Source organism: Acomys russatus, chromosome 15 (genome assembly GCF_903995435.1).
Source record: "Acomys russatus chromosome 15, mAcoRus1.1, whole genome shotgun sequence".
Classification (NCBI taxonomy): domain Eukaryota; kingdom Metazoa; phylum Chordata; class Mammalia; order Rodentia; family Muridae; genus Acomys; species Acomys russatus.
This window is the reverse complement of record NC_067151.1, coordinates 15,405,964-15,422,799: the sequence shown is the minus strand read 5'-3', so window position 1 is coordinate 15,422,799 and position 16,836 is coordinate 15,405,964. Positions and strand designations below refer to the sequence as shown.

The following is a 16,836-nucleotide window of genomic DNA, read 5'->3' as shown; positions in this document are numbered from 1 at the left end:
TTCAACACGGAATGTAAAGGAGCCCTTAAACACATGTAAAGTAAACAGCTCGATTAGAAAAGGGCAGGTCATGCGGGGATGTTTCTGTGCCGGGAGCACTGGGCCGGGGAGTAAGCGTGAGAGAATTCAGTGTCACTGGACCTTGGGGAAAGTAGAGATGATGCCCCTGAGATCACTACATGTCTATTAGCACAGCTCGGATTTTAACTATAGGGACTGATGGGCTTGTGCGGGTAAGAGCGCTTGCTGTGAATCGTGAGGATCATAGTTTAACTACAGCACCTACACCCGAAGCTAGGCGTGCCCGTGTGCAGCAGCCCCACGCTCATGCTGCGCGTGAAGACGTACAACTTCTCCAAGAGCTCAGCTCTGGATGGATGGCCAGCCTAGCCAACAACCTTAGGGGACAATGAGAGAGCCTCTCTCGAGTCAGTAAGTTGAGGAGTGACAGAGAAACCTGTTCCTTTTGCTCCTCATACATGCATAATCATGTACAGGCGGGGGGGGGGGGGGGAGACAGAGAGAGAGAAAGACAGAGACACAGACAGACACAGAGACTAAGAGAGACAGAGAAAGGTTCCTGGGTCTGTGTTGCTGCGTATTTAAGGCACAGAGTTAAACGGAGTGAAGGACACAAGGGACCATCACTCCGCGATCATTGCAACCTCCTCTTGTGTAAATTTGCTTTTAATTGAGTTGGGTAGCTGTGGCTCACATTATTTCTCAAAAGGAGAAATGCAAAACTCAGTTCTCACTTGCAACTTTACAAGACCAGGAGCTAAGAGGAGCCGCCAGCAGGTGGACGGTGGGTTCCTCCTTACAGTCACCAGCCCCGAGCTGAGGAGGCAACTGCACGCCCAGAGACTGCAGTCAAACAGGGCTCAAACATCCCCACGGATTGCAGAACTTTTGTGAACTTCAAACACTCCGCAGTGAGAAAGCCTGGCCCCGCCTCCTGCTCCGGCTGGCAGGTTAGGTCTGGGCGCCGCCTCACTCCTCCTGAGCACAGCACTGTCAGCTGAGACTTAGACTTGGACCGGTCCGAGCAGAAAGCTGGCAGGACTCCGCGCTCAACATGCAGGCGCTCAACATCACCGCGGAGCAGTTCTCCAGGCTGCTGAGTGCGCACAACCTGACTCGGGAGCAGTTCATTCACCGCTACGGGCTGCGGCCGCTGGTCTACACTCCTGAGCTGCCCGCGCGTGCAAAACTGGCCTTTGCGTTGGCAGGATCACTCATTTTTGCCCTGGCGCTCTTTGGCAACTCGCTGGTGGTCTACGTGGTGACCCGCAGCAAGGCCATGCGCACCGTCACCAACATCTTTATCTGCTCCCTGGCCCTCAGTGATCTGCTCATCGCCTTCTTTTGCATCCCTGTTACGATGCTCCAGAACATCTCCGACAAGTGGCTGGGTGGTAAGAGAGTCATTGCGCGCGCGCGCGCGCGCACACACACACACACACACACACACACACACACACCACTGCATTCACACTTCTGATCTTATATGTCTCTGTCGAATTGAATCCTGTGCCCTTCTTGGAAGTACCCCACCTTGTAACCTTGTAGATGAGAAACGGGGTTGGGGGCGTTGCCCTCACAGTTTAGTCCAGACATCGGTTGAGGTGATAGTTCAGGGAACCTATGCTTGCACTTATTTCAACCCTTTTCCATAATTACAAGGTGAGAGTCCCCTCTATTTTTAATGGAATAATAAAAATCCCCAATGTTAAAAACCTCTTTCCATTCTCAGACTTCCGGACTTGCTTTCCCAGTTGCGTGTGTGGCTTCCAGATAAATTCTTCTTTGTGCTAGCTAATATATGATCTTTAATTTTTTTTTACAACAGATAATATACTTACAGCAAAAAAAAAAAAAAAAAAAAAAAAAAAATTCTGGAACAGGTCCTTTGTAGAGATTGTACTAAGCAGAGTAATGTAGGGTGAGCTGCAGAAAGCACTTGACCTCTTAGCTTCATGACAGGGAAAGCACTTGACCTATTAGCTTCATGACAGGGAACGTTGACCCTGCCCCCTCTTTTTAGGAGAAGGGCAGAAACACAAAGAAGCCATTGGGTGGGGTCACTAAGATTGGAACAGTGTGTGGACACTTAGAAAATACAAGAAACTAGACTTTCTAGTCTTCCCACAGACACACAGCTGGTGTCTGAGAATTTGTGTGATGTGTTTTTGCCACTGCTTTGTTGCTCCTTCGGAGGGTGTACAACTTCTAGTCATTTTCATAAATAAGTGTGTTCTCGTGACCACATAAAAATCTCCAGGAAGTGATTTTAAACACTAGCCGTCGTTCTTTATCCCTTGGTGGCCTGCCATCTCCACCCTTCCACTGTCGTCTTTCTGTTGTATGAATAGTGCTTTTCACCCAACCACTCCTCACTGCGTATCTCTGGTGTCTTTCTTTGCCACAGCTGTTTTGCATTCATTTATACTGAGCTTGTTTCAGCAGGTGAGACGGCTCCGTTGTTGGCTCTCGTCTCAGCTGGCATGCATTCCTAAGGCATGATTAGCTGTGGGGCATGCAGCATTGACTCGACAATGATGGCGTAGAAGGTCATAAATTGGTCCACAGACCAGACACCTACTGTCTTGTGAAATCATTGTGTCTGAGCATTTGAAGTTTGCCCACGGTGACTAGCGCCAACATGTTCCTGGGAGGATTCTGGACCCTTGCACAGAACTCCTTATTTGAGGCAAGGTCTTAACTTGAATGTTTGCGCACAGCTTTAGAAAGCATTTGTACTCCACTTATAAAGGACGTAAGCGATGTGGGGACCTTTAGTAAAGACTAAATTGCTCCTAAGTTCTGATACATGCTAATTGGGCAGGTCTGGGCTTCAGTTTTTCAATGAAGTATTACAGAGTAAAGAGCTTTGAAATGGAGTAGAGGAGATCATTAGCCCAGAGCCAGAGTGAGGTGGAGTTCCCCGAGAGGGCCAGGCATTTCCTCCATGCAGAGGACTTAGGTAGGAACAGCCAAGGTTCACCTCATATGCGTCTGTCCCCTTTGCTTCCTGCTTTATGGGAGACATTCAGTTCAGCTTCTAAATGCTGGGGGGGGGGGGGGAGCAGTAATGCTGGACATTTGTGCTGTAGGGTTAGTGTGAGAAAGCATAAGAGTGTTTTGAAAAAAAAAATGGTTCCATTAGTCATGGGTACGTACCTGTGATCTAGCATGGAGGTGGGTGGTAGCAGGAGGATTGCAGGCTTTTGGAAGGCTTCGGGCTACCTAGTGGGCTTATATAAGAAGAACCTGCAATCACAAAACAATGCAAGAGAGAATGAGAGAGGGTGAGGTCATGCTGCGAACGGATACGCAGGTGGCTTATATTGATATGGGACTAGATAAATAATGGTCTGTAAGTTGAGTGTACAACAGCAAAACTACAGTTCCGATGGGAATAAAAAGCCTGGCTAAGACCCACAGATAGGTGTGGAGAGAGGACTAACTCTCATGCTACAAGCAGCGTGATAACTGCAAAACTACCACGATACATTATCAAAGGAGAGTTCACAAGAATGTAAAGGATGGAAAATAATTCATAAGCTGTTTGACAAGTCTACTGAAAAAAAAAAATCCCTCTATCACAGAGCATCGCCTTGGGAATACAAAAGCAAGTAAAGCCTGGGGTCCGTGTGGGGTCTCAGAGAATACAAGAGGCCTCAAGTAAGCAAAATTCAAATGGAATTGATGAGCATCCACTCTGTTGTTGGAACACTCCCAAGGAAATGGAGCTGGAGCAGAAAAGGGTGTTTGGGAGCGCGTGTCACTTGGTAGCTGGGGAGAGAAAGCAATGCTGTATTTTAAGAAGGCTGTCGAAGGCATGTCGATCAATTTTACCAAGTGGGAAATGATGGGCAGAGACAGAAAAGCAGGTCACTGCAACTAGGGAAGAAAATGCGTTGTGTGAAAGCCAAGAATGTGTCATGGGGGCGGCAAGGAAAGCAGAGCATCCGTGTGTAGTTCACCAGGAGGGAGTGATGGCGAGCAGTAGCTGCTTCCCAGAAGAGCAGGGTGGTGGCCTGGTGTTCTGCATCCTCTTCTGTTGTAACTGCCTCGGCTGTTCCTTCAGGGAAGCCCAGGATGCAGATGTTATGACTTTGACAGGTAACTCAAACTAAAAAGCAAAACATAACTTAAAAAAAAAAAAAAACACACACATCTTTATTGCTAGGATCATGAATAATCCACAGGTCTAGTTAGTGGGCTTTCTAACAAGCCACTCTCCCAAACGTTCTGGACAGTGGTTAAGTGAACAACTGCATTTTCTTGGAGTCCAGTTTTTTCCGTTGAGAAGCACCAGCAGCACCTGCTGAGTCAGCACTTGCAATTTAACAGGATCCCCAGATGATGAATAAATGCAAATTAAGTTTGGCAAGCAATGGGTCTCAGACCTGCCAGCACAGCAGATCTCCCAAAGGGCTCTTAGAAAATGCCTTTGCCTTCCTGCAGTCCAGTGACAGAAACTGGGAGCCAACTGGAACTGCCAGGTGGAGCTCACAGCCCTCAGTTCCATTCAGAGCCTGCTTCAGGGATGTCATGCTACTAGTTGCAGTCAGGCCTAGTGGGACACTGCATCAATCAACAGCTACAGTTGATGGCTAGAAAACAAATAGCTCATTTTGTCTTGCCAGAGCACCACAGAGTAAAGACTTTTTATTTAATTATTTTTGGATGTCTTTACTTTTCTACTGCTGTGATAAAACACAGTGACCAAGGCAACTTATGAAAGAAAGCATCTAATTTGCTTATGGGTTCAGAGGGGTTGAGTCCACGCTACAGGAGTGAAGGAACAAGTGAGAGTTCACATGATGAGACACAGCCACAGGTCTTATGAAACCTTAAAGGCCACCCTCAGTGACACACTTTGTCCAATAGGTCCACACCTCCTAACCCTTCCCAAACAGTTCCACCTACTGAAAACTAAGTATTCAGATATATGAGCCTATGGGAGCTAGTCCAATTCAAACCACCCTGTCCCATAAAAGACAGGTAGGGAAATCGCCTGCAAACACTGAGTTTATTTACTTGACTGCACTCCAGTCAGGAGACTCACTAATACATAGCATCTACAAGTTACCCAGCAGACAGCAAGCTGAAGTGGAAGCTCTTTACCTATCTGCCTTAGTTACTCTTCTATTGCTGTGAAGAGACACCTTGACCAAGACAGCTTTTTTTAAAAATAGCATTTAATTGGGGGCTTGATTACAGTTTTAGAGGTGAGCTCATAACCAGCATGGTGGGGACCATGGCAGCAGGCAGCCAGGCAGGGTGCTGCAGCAGCGGAGAGGTTATAATGATCCCCCACAAGGCAGGGGGATGGGCTCAAAACCACCGCGCTTGCCTTCCTTTTGTCAGCTTTCTTTTTCTTTAAAATTTTTACTTTTTATTTATTTTTTTGCTAGCATACAAAATAACAGGTCTCATTTTTGACATTTTCACTCATATACAACACTGTAATTTGCTCATATTCATTCCTAATATTCTTCCTCTTCCTTCTCCCTACCTCATGCTGGACCCCTTTCTTCTCCCAAACATTCCATGCTCTGTTTTTATGTCTTTTTTAAAAATATATTTTATTAATTTAGTCATATTACATCTCAATTGTTATCCCATCCCTTGTATCCTCCCATTCCTCCCTCTCTCCCATTTTTCACTTACTCCCCTCCCCTATGACTGTGACTGAGGGGGACCTCTTCCCCCTGTATATGCTCATAGGGTATCAAGTGTCTTCTTGGTAGCTTGCTATCCTTCCTCTGAGTGCCACCAGGTCTCTCCATCCAGGGGACATGGTCAAATATGGGGCACCAGAGTTCGTGTGAAAGTCAGACCCCACTCTCCACTCAACTGTGAAGAATGTCCTGTCCGTTGGCTAGATCTGGGTAGGGGATCGAAGTTTACTGCACGTATTGTCCTTGGCTGGTACCATAGTTTGAGCAGGACCCCTGGGCCCAGGTCTGCCCGTCATAATGTTCTTCTTGTAGGTTTCTAGGACCCTCTGGATCCTTCTATTCCCCCATTCTCCCATGCTTCTCTCACCTAGAGTCCCAATAGGATGTCCTCCTCTCTGTCCCACTTTCCTGATAAGTGAAGACTTTCATGGGACATGCCCCTTGGGCTACTGTCCAGATATAAGTGAGTATATACCATTTGTCATGCCTTATTTTTTTATGTAGTCCACATAGGAGAGAAAATATGCAACACTTTATCTCTTTCCTCCCATTAACACTTTCTCTTTGTTCCCTTTCCCCTCTCTCTAGAGTCTCTCTCTCTCTCTCCTTTTCAGCATCCCTTTCAGAAAACATCTGAAATGTTTGTCTTTCTTATTTGTCTTCCTGGGTCTGGATTATTTTGTCAAATGTGACCATCCCTGTCCCAATTACCTTCCTGCAAATAACAATCTTATTCTTCTTTATGGCTGAATAAAACTCCAGTGTGTGTGTGTGTGTGTGTGTGTGTGTGTGTGTGTGACACACATTTCCTTTATGAACTTATCTATTGATGAACACCTAGGTTGATTTCATATTTTAGCTAATGTACAGCATTAAACTTAGATATGTAAATATCTCTGTGGCTCACTGACTTAGAATCCTTCTGATTTCTATGGTGGCTGTATACCAGTTTGCATCTCATTAGAAATGTGTAATAATTTCTCTTCCCCTACATCCCTTTCCTGGTCTGGGATGGAATCTCAAAGCACTTTCTACTTGCATTTCCTCATGGATAAGACGATTGAACTCCATCGTTATTTCAGCTTTTCTCTGACTCACTACTTTCTAGGAATTCTTCCAACAGGAGGTAACGGGAGTGGAGATTCTCACTGTGAGTGAGAAGGACATACAGCTTTTCTTTATTCTGACGCAAGCGTGGGGCCGTGCCACCCATGGCTTTCAGAAATGGGACTGGAAGCTTTGTCTTGGTCCTCTCCTCTGACTTATTTGGTCAGATGTTAACATTAAGTTGCCTTTTGCTGTCCTGCAGCCATCGAATTTACCTGTCCTTGTGGACAGCTTTCTCAATTTGCCTTTTCTTCCTCCTCGTTTTAACTTTTCATGAAGTCTGAAAGGCTCCTCTGAATTCCTGCCTGCGTTGTTTCTAGATAACTCAGGATAACTGGTTTTTCTCCGACGACCGGCCAAGAGCAATATTTCTTTTTCAGGCTCTCTTTTTCTTCATGTTCCTTCTGAAGCCTCTGACCTTTAGCGGCTCTCACACTCCCTGTCCCGTTGCAATGTCTTTTCCTTTCATTGTTCATTTCTTCATCAAGAGGCTGAGGTCAGGGCTCTCATGCTTGACAAACGACCCTGACCTTTAATCACAATCTGAAGACACAGTCTCCCACCTGACTGGAAATTGATGCATTGTAATATTGCATTACTTTTTATTTTTTCTATTACACCTCAGAAATTCCCATATGGAAAAACTGATGTGAAATCTTATGAACATCCTCTGATCCCTCATCATATCTTACCTTCTGCCCAAGGTCTAAGCGAGAACCAGTGGTACTATCACGGTACAGTCTTGGGTGTCTTCAGCGTTTACTGTGTAACTTCTCTCCATTAGGTGTTGAGAAAGCTGTGCTAGAATGGCTAGGTTTTAGTTCAGTCAAGAGGAGAAGGAAGTATTCAGCACGAAGATGCAGAGTGAGAGGAAATGTGTAACTGTAAGGGGTTTCAGAGTATGCCGTGTAAGTGTAAAGGGCCTAAGTATGGATGTTCAGAGCCCAGTGGGGCTGAGTCTGGACAGGGGTGGGGATAGGGGGTGGGGGTAGGGTTGTCTAAGAGAGAGTGGGGTTTGCATGACTAGAATAAATGGAAACCTAGGGCATGGGAGGGTTAATTCTGAAGATCCAGAAGGAAGTAGAAAATCAGTTCGAATCCCATCCTTCTTTATCATCCTAATCGTTATAAAGTAAGAGTGGAGATTTTTAAAGCAGTGGTTCTTAACCTTCCTTATGCTGCGGCTCTGTAATACAGCTCCTCGTGCTGTGGTGACCCCGCCCACACAGCTCCTCGTGCTGTGGTGACCCCGGGCCCCCCCCCCCACACACACACCATAAAATTATTTTCGTTGCTACTTCATAACTGTAATTTTGCTACTGTTATAAATTGTAATGTAAACATGTGTATTTCCCGATGGTCTTAGGCAAGCCCTGTAAAGGGTTGTTCAACCCCAAAGGAGGCATGACTCCCAGGTTGACTGCTGGCTTAAAGGCAGTTAAAAGCCGCAGCCTTGCTGGGAGACCCCCGGAGTTCCGTACCCATTTCATCCTGCTTTGAGTACAGGCTCATCTGGGGAGAGATTGTTACCCCTGGTGCATGCAGGCCTATGGCTCTTCCACAATCCTGCCATAAAGAAGAATAAGATTGTTATTTGCAGGAAGGTAGTTGGGACAGGGATGGTCACATTTGACAAAATAATCCAGACCCAGGAAGACAAATAAGAAAGACAAACTTTTCAGATGTTTTCTGAAAGGGATGCTGAAAAGGAGAGAGAGAGAGAATCTAGAGAGAGGGGAAAGGGAACAAAGAGAAAGTGTTAATGGGAGGAAAAAGATAAAGTGTTGCATATTTTCTCTCCTATGTGGACTACATAAAAAAATAAGACATGACAAATGGTATATACTCACTTATACCTGGACAGTAGCCCAAGGGACATGTCCCATGAAAGTCTTCACTTATCAGGAAAGTGGGACAGAGGGGAGGACATCCTATTGGGACTCTAGGTGAGAGAAGCATGGGAGAATGGGGGAATAGAAGGATCTAGAGGGTCCTAGAAACCTACAAGAAGAACATTATGATGGGCAGACCTGGGCCCAGGGGTCCTGCTCAAACTATGGTACCAGCCAAGGACAATACATGCAGTAACCTTTGAACCCCTGCGATGAGCAGTGAAAAGCATATTTTAATGGTGCCTGGCAAACTGGCTAAAAGCAATTCCAAGAAAAAAGCTCCTCAACTATCTCATGTAATGTCAATATCATCAAGAGATGGGTTCTGAGAGCCCCTCTTCCGCCCCTTTCCTGAAAGGGAAGCCTTTCAGTCTGTTCCTGTCACTGTCCTGGGCTCTACAAGGCATTCAAATTGAAGTGCCAGCCTTGACCATGGATAGATGGGGAAAGCATGGGGAAGCGAAGGAGATAAAGCAGAAGAGCCTGGAGCCTGTGCCGTTGGCTTTGGGATTAAACTTCAATTGCTTAGGAGGGATTGTAATCTTAAATGAGGGCCCCAGAAGGGGGAAGTGATGAGGGAAGATGAAGTTCTGTGATGCGGTTGATTCTCAGCCTTTCGCATCATTTTGTTCTGAAATAGATAAGCCGTTAACAACTGTTTGGTCCCACACCACGACATTCTGATTTTGTTGGTCTGAGTGTGATAACTTGTTCCATGTTTTCAAAAGTTCCGCACATTAGGAAAGATTATACAATTTCTAGCCAAGGCTGAAAACCACTATGAGGCATAACCACTGACAGTGCCAAGGGTTAGCTTGTTATGAAGGCCAGGGTTTTGAAAAATGATTGAGACAGAGTTTTTAAAAGGCACAGTGACTTCCACAGATACAATCTCAGTGGAGGTACTGTTTTTTGTTTTTTTGTTTTTTTGTTTTTTAATGTGAAAGAGAATCAGAAATGTTTACAAAATGCGACGGGAGGATGTACAAATCACAGTCCAGCAAGGACTCTGGGCAGCTATCCCATCGTGGGCAGTCTGCTGTAACTTTATTGAGGCCTTTCACCTCTCTGGCGTCCTTCAAGACAAATTTTTAAAGAAGCAGAAAAAACTCTCTTATAAAAAGATTAGAATAAAAAACGTACCAAAAAAAAAAAAAAAAAAAAAAAAGTACACGGATTTTTCCCTTTTGAATACAGCTGTAGCTGTGAATTAGCATGCCTCCCAGAGGCTCAGTCTGTTTAACAGAGCTTCAAGGACTGGCTTACGAAGATAGGAGTGCTTTATCAGAACAGCACCTATCCAACGTTGCCTATGGTCTTATATAAAAGATAGCAAAATATTTCACTGGGTTGATGAGAGAAGGGAACAGCTGGTGAGCTCTTAGAGCTTACAAACTAGTAAGCTGAGAAGTAGGTTAAAGGAAATTGTTGAACATTATTTTATTGAAGATATTAATTTATGAGGCCAGCTAGGATCAGAGGGCTTATCATGGAACCTTATTTTATTGTTCGATTAGTGTTGAGATGACATCAATTACATTTGTTGTAATAATTTTTATTTTTATTTTACATTTCAGAAATTCCTATGTGACCAAATTGATGTGAAATCAAGAGTACCATGGGATGCTTTAAAAATCTATTAATGGGCACGCCTGTAATCCCAGCACTTGGGAGGCAGAGGCAGGTGGATCTCTGTGAATTTGAGGCCAGCCTGGTCTACAAAACAAGTCCAGGACAGCCAAGGCTACACAGAGAAACCCTGTCTCCACCTCCCCCAAAAATCTATTAATGGTGATGATGACAACTACTAAATAGTCTTTTGGGAGATTATTCAGGCTCTGCTTCCCTGTAATGGGCTGGCCAGGGAAGCAAGGCAGGAACAGGTGGCAGATGGAGACCTCAGTTGCTGAGTGAGTGTGGTGAGAACAGACTCTTAGGACACAGGCGTCAGTGAGACAGATCATTTAATTAGGAAGAACAAAGGCTATTTAAACTTTTAGTGAGTGTGTAGGGACTATCAGAAGAATGTGCAACATTGGCCTGGGCCAGGATGCAGGGGATGCCTCATTTGCATAAGGAGGAATTCCATGTGCGGCTAGACATTGCCTTATAAAGGGAAAGGACATTTAACCTGGCTGCTGGCTACTTGACCTCCACTGGTGAGGCAAAGGTCAGGGACACAGGGTTCAGTGTGCCTTGCATGCAGGGCAGGGGCAAGTGAGGAACGGTCCTATTCTTGCCATTCAGGATGGGATTTCCAGGGTTTGGACATGCTTGACTCCACTCTTGCTCCAAGCCTGCCCTCCCCACCCCCATCTTACAGAAGACAAAGGAGGAGGAGTATATTTTTTAAAGAAAAATAATCAAGAAGCAGACAGCAGCAGTAAGTTTGGAAGTAAACTCAGAAATCATGCCGTGGGATGAATCTGAGTGCTCTTTTCCAAATTAGCTCTGTGCACATTTTGAGTCTCTTTTCTGTTACTACAAGTCAAGAAAATCACTAAAATTTCCATAGAAAGTAGAAGAGGGAAGTAGCAGCCACAGGATTTTTTTTTTTTTTTTTTTTTTTTTTTTTTTTTTTTTTTGCAGCCACAGGATTTTATGTAGAAGATATTCTTTACGTCAGACAGCAATCAGAATAGTGGCAGGAAAGGAGATGTATATTAAAAAATTGATCTTGGGCTGGAGAGATGGCTCAGACATTAAGAGCACTGGCTGCTCTTCCAGAGATCCTGAGCTCAATTCCCAGCAACGACATAGTGGCTCACAACCATCTATACTGGGATCTGATGCCCTCATCTGGCCTGCAGGCATACATGCAGATGGAGCATTCATATATATATATATAAAACAAATAAATAAATAGGTATTTTTAAAAATTGATCTCAGCTGGGTGAGGTGGCACACACCTGTAATCCCAGCACTAGGGAGGCAGAGGCAGGCAGATCGGTGTGAGTTCGAGGCCAGCCTGGTCTACAAAGTGGGTCTAGGACAGTCAAGGCTACACAGAAAAACCCTGTCTCAAAAAAAAAAAAAAAAAAAAAAAAAAAAAAACAGAAAAAAATTGACCTCTACCTCAGAAGATTAAAAAAGGATACTTCTTGGATTGTCTAGAAAATTATGGAAGGGTTCCAGCCACGTGGGCCTCCCTCTTACTCATAGAATCAGTTATTGTGAACAAAGCGACAGAACCCTGTGCTCAGGACCTAGTCATGTGATGGGGGGCTGGGGGATAGGGGTGGGGGGTGGGGAGGCGCTGATGGTCAGGCTGGGAGGGTTAGGATCACTCCTACTTGAATGATTTGCGTAGAGTAGACTCACTCTGGGGACATTCAGGCTCCGTTTCACATGGTATGTTTCCAAGAAGGCCACGCAGGCTGATTCTTGGCAGGATGCCTCATGGTACCTTGTAGAGCAACATGCACTGCAAGATAGTTATTTCTCATCCAACTCCTGAGCATGGGTCCAGGGGAGCTCAGAGCATCCCACCTAGCCACAGGCTGTACCATCTGAGGGTTCCTCTGTAGTTTCTCTCCACCTAGCAGAGTGAACCATGGTGCGCATGTGCTCTTAGGCATTTTGCCATTCAGGTTGAATCTCTCTCTGTGGGCCTGGAGGCATACAGAACCAGTCTGTTTTGCATCTTCTAAGTAATAAACTCCCTGATTTTGTGTGGGCTCACAAGGGCTCATGAGTACGGGGCTCATTGACTTAATGTGTGAAACAATAGCCAGCCAAGCTCATGGCTGCAGCAGTGACAGCTAGGATCCTCTTAGCCACCAAATTCCTCCAGATTGTTTAGCCCCAGGACCAGGAGCTCTGAAGAAGGGCATGCAACTTGGGTTGGCCGGGTGTGGCTGTAGGGACTGAGTCTATCTGATAGCCAGTAAGCCCAATGACAAACGTCTTTTGCCTTTGAATTCTTTGCCATCCTTCCCCCGCCTCCCCCCCCCCCCACCCCATGACCTAGGCCCTGCGTGAGGCTCTGAGGTTGAGCTTAATGAGCATTATGGAGCTGCTCTGTGTCTACCCCTCCTAGACTGTCTGGGGTGACGCAAAAACACACGTGAGCTTTGCAAGGAGCCACAAAACCCATGTCACCCCGATAGTGTCTTCACTGCCACTGTATCCTCCATGAGGGATGTGTCAACTGCTTCTGTAGTTGATGCAAAGCAGAACGGTTTTTCCTGCCTGTTCCTTCAAGTTCAATCATTTTATGCAGAGCGACTTCTATGTTGCCAATTCCTACGCTGCCTATTCCCCTGCTGCTTCCTTCCTCTGCTGGGGGATCACAGATAGATCAGAGAGCAAAACTAGAGCTTCCCCACCCCCACCCCCCGTAGCATTCTCCCAGCCCGTGGCACGGAGGCAGATGCAGCAGAGGTTGTGTTTGTTTCCTCGTCTCTCTGAGAATGATGGCTCCTAATGATTAATCCTGTAACAGCTAGAGAAATGCTGTTTTGTTTTTCTGGCTTTGTTTTTTGTTTGTTTGTTTGTTTGTTTGTTTTTTATCTGACTTTGTTTTTTTTTTTTATTAATTTATTCTTGTTACATCTCAATGTTTATCCCATCCCTTGTATCCTCCCATTCCTCCCCCCCCCCATTTTCCCATTATTCCCTTCCCCTATGACTGTTCCTGAGGGGGATTACCTCCCCCTGTATATTCTCATAGGGTATCAAGTCTCTTCTTGGCAACCTCAAGGGCGAGCTAATACCGATACTCTTCAAGCTACTCCAAAAGATAGAAATGGATGGAAAATTACCAAATTCATTCTATGAGGCCATAGTCTCATTGATACCTAAACCTCACAAGACTCAACAAAGAAAGAGAATTTCAGACCAATTTCTCTTATGAACATAGATGCAAAAATACTAAATAAAATACTTGCAAAACGAATACAGGAACACATCAAAGATATCATTCATCATGACCAAGTAGGCTTCATTCCAGGCATGCAGGGATGGTTTAATATACGGAAATCCATCAATGTAATCCACCATATAAACAAACTGAAAATAAAAAACCACATGATCATCTCCTTGGATGCAGAGAAAGCATTTGATAAAATTCAACACCCATTCATGTTTAAAGTTTTAGAGAGATCGGGGATACAAGGCACTTTCCTCAACATAATAAAGGCTATATACAGCAAGCCAATAGCCAAAATCAAAGTAAATGGTGAGATACTCAAGGAAATTCCTCTAAAATCGGGAACAAGGCAAGGCTGCCCACTCTCTCCATATCTCTTCAATATAGTACTCGAAGTTCTAGCCAGAGCAATAAGACAACAAAAGGAGATCAAGGGTATCCAAAGGGGAAAGGAGGAAGTCAAATTATCCCTATTTGCAGATGATATGATAGTGTACATAAGTGACCCTCAAAATTCCACCAGAGAACTCCTAAAGCTGATAAACACCTTCAGCAAATTGGCTGGATACAAAATTAACTCAAAAAAGTCTGTAGCCTTCCTATACACAAATGACAAGCTTGCAGAGGAAGAAATTAGGAAAACCACAGCCTTCACATTTTATCTGGCTTTGTGAAATGAAAACTAACTGCACTCACGGGGCGGTGAGCCAGTACAGATCGCAGAAATCTTAAAACACAGTCTGCTCTCGCCTCCTGGGAAAGATTAGACAGTTCAGGAGAGATGAGCTTATGTAGTGTTCCGCCGTTTATTGGTTGCTTTATTATTAGCTGGGTTGTATAATATATTGCCTGGCATTATTAGAAGACCAAACAGAGAAGCTTAAAAATAATGTCTGGTGCTGCCATCTGGTGGCAGAGGACAGCTATAGGAACTATTACAACAACATGAGTCTTGCATCTCCCTGGGCTTTTTTTTTTTTTTTTTAAGTCAATGTTTTATGTTTATACCCATAGACGGATGCTATTCCCAAATTTACCCAAAGAAGCTTCCATTTGTGATAACTGGTAGGCATGGGAAGCAGAGACTCATGGCTGCTCAGGGTGCTGAGAGAAAGTGACAACTGAATGTCTAAGCCTAAACAAAGTACCTACACCTCCCCTTCATAGGCTCAGGAAACACTGCCAAAAGGAGACAGAAAGAATGTGAAAGTTGGAAGACACACATACACACACACACAGAGAGAGAGAGAGAGAGAGAGAGAGAGAGAGAGAGAGAGAGAGAGAGACTGTGAAATGTCCTGTTCTGGGCATGACACATTGATTGCAGTAATAATCTCACAGAGGTTACAGTTGCCTCTGCTGTCTGGGCCTGCACAAGGCTTGGGCCTGTCATCAGTGGGGACTAGAGAGACTCATGGGGCCATGTCCCATCCTGATGAAACACTGGTTACTGGTGGACTCTGAGGGGGAAGCAGCCATTGTCTTCACTTGTGTGTTCACGGGTAAGGCTCCCGGGCCCAGTGAATGGTTCAAACCCCATGTGCCCACGTAGCCCGGATTAAACTCAGTGCATCACAGCACCAAACACAAAGATGTGAATATGAGAAAGGGACTTATAAGGAGTAAAGAGGTAGGTGAAGGGAGGGCATTGGGGGAGTGAGAAGGGAGATAGGAGCGGGTGGGACGCAAGTAGCCATTGTATAATTATATACCACTATGAAACTGCCAAAGAAGAAAAATCATTCATAACAGACCCAATGCAGATCCACCTCTTACGGATTCCAGTTTGATTCCAGAATGAAGGAAATAGTATATACATATTTTCGCCTATAAAATATTACTTGGAAATCTCTCCCAATACTACATGAAAAGACAGAAATACTATTTTAAGGACGTTTTCCTAGTGGAATTACAATGCATGTAAAACCTCTGACTAGTATATGCTAGCAAAGGATAGTTTTGATGCCGAGACACTTATTGAAATATTTGGTATGATGTCTTTTTTTTGTAAGCCTGGAAGAGCCCGTAGGCCCACTTCATGGGGCTGATGTGGGAATGAATACTCTATAAATAAAAAGAGCAGGAACTTAGGTCCTCTCTCAAGAAAATGTAGTTGTTCATAGATAGAGTGGTAATGTAAGTGTTTGTTCGTAGAATAGGGTTTGTGTCCAGTTAACCTGATTAAATGCTAAAAAACAAAACCAAACAAAACCAGCACATTGTTAGTAATATCTCAAATATATACAACGTGAATTTACTCAAAATGGCGCTAGTCTAATACGTAGTCTATTTGTGTTTAATATTGGAAATTTTACATTGAAAGTTATAAGGGTTCAAACTAAGTATTTGTACTTGGCAGGCAGAAAATAGTGCTGAATTCATTCACTGTCGAGGCAGCAACATGTCCCTAGTGGAGGGTACAGTGGTGGTGAGGACACTGCTGCAGCTGGTACGGCTTTGTAGTTCCTTGCAAGGCTCCGGGCCACCCCAGCCTGTAGCACCATGTCGCCACATCAATGTCCTCACACAGAGATGCTGCCAAGCCCCATGCCGGCCTGGAATTTAAAACAACCCCGTGTGGCAAAGTTGCCACCCGTCGCCCTGAACCTCCCTTCAGATAGACATGCCGTCTAATGAATGTTGCTGGAATCGCTTCACCTTGGCCACCAGCATATGCCCCTGTGTGTCACTTCCCTGTGACGCAAGCACTGCTCCGCTTGCATTCAGCAGAGCTGAGCATTCGGCCTTGCTGTGCACCAAGGGAAGGCTGGAAGAGCCTCTCTGAAGTGAGCACCTACCTCTGTCTATAACACGGAGCTAACCACGTGCTGAGAATCCTCTTTCTCATCTTACAGGCGCGGTAGGGGGGGTTCAGTTATCTATTCTGCAAAACAAACCACCCAAAAGTGGAGTAATTAAGGAACGCGTTGTTCAGGATCCCATGAGGTATCGCTTAGAACGGGGGTCTTAGGCTAGATTCACTGGCCTCTCCCATGAAACTAAGTTTAACTGGTCAACTGCCAGGGACTCATTGCGTTGGGTCTCAGGAAGAGGCGAGGCAGGCCGTCTCTGTCCTAGCATTTTCTTGTATCAGGGGAGCCCAGGGCTCTTCACAGTCACTGCGTGCCAGGCAAGAGCTCTGCAGACCCCATACAGGATGTCACCACTCCTACGACAAAGTAAGTCATGGCCACTGCTTTAAAAAGCAGAGAAACATTCATCCATATGAGGAGCACGTCCAAAGGCTTGAAGTCTGTGGTGAAAGGGACCCGTAGCC

The 16,836-nt window shown here is 45.1% G+C and overlaps 1 protein-coding gene across 1 annotated transcript in view; it reads left to right on the top strand.

Annotated features, from left to right (window-relative positions):
* The first annotated feature begins 1,050 nt into the window (after window positions 1–1,050).
* Window positions 1,051–16,836, top strand: part of LOC127198889 (pyroglutamylated RF-amide peptide receptor) — a 29,832-nt gene continuing 14,046 nt past the window's right edge. Inside the window, exon 1 of the mRNA XM_051156818.1 lies at window positions 1,051–1,415. Within this exon, the coding sequence (XP_051012775.1) occupies window positions 1,076–1,415 (340 nt within the window). The 5' untranslated portion in view covers window positions 1,051–1,075. The remainder of the gene's footprint in view (window positions 1,416–16,836) is intronic.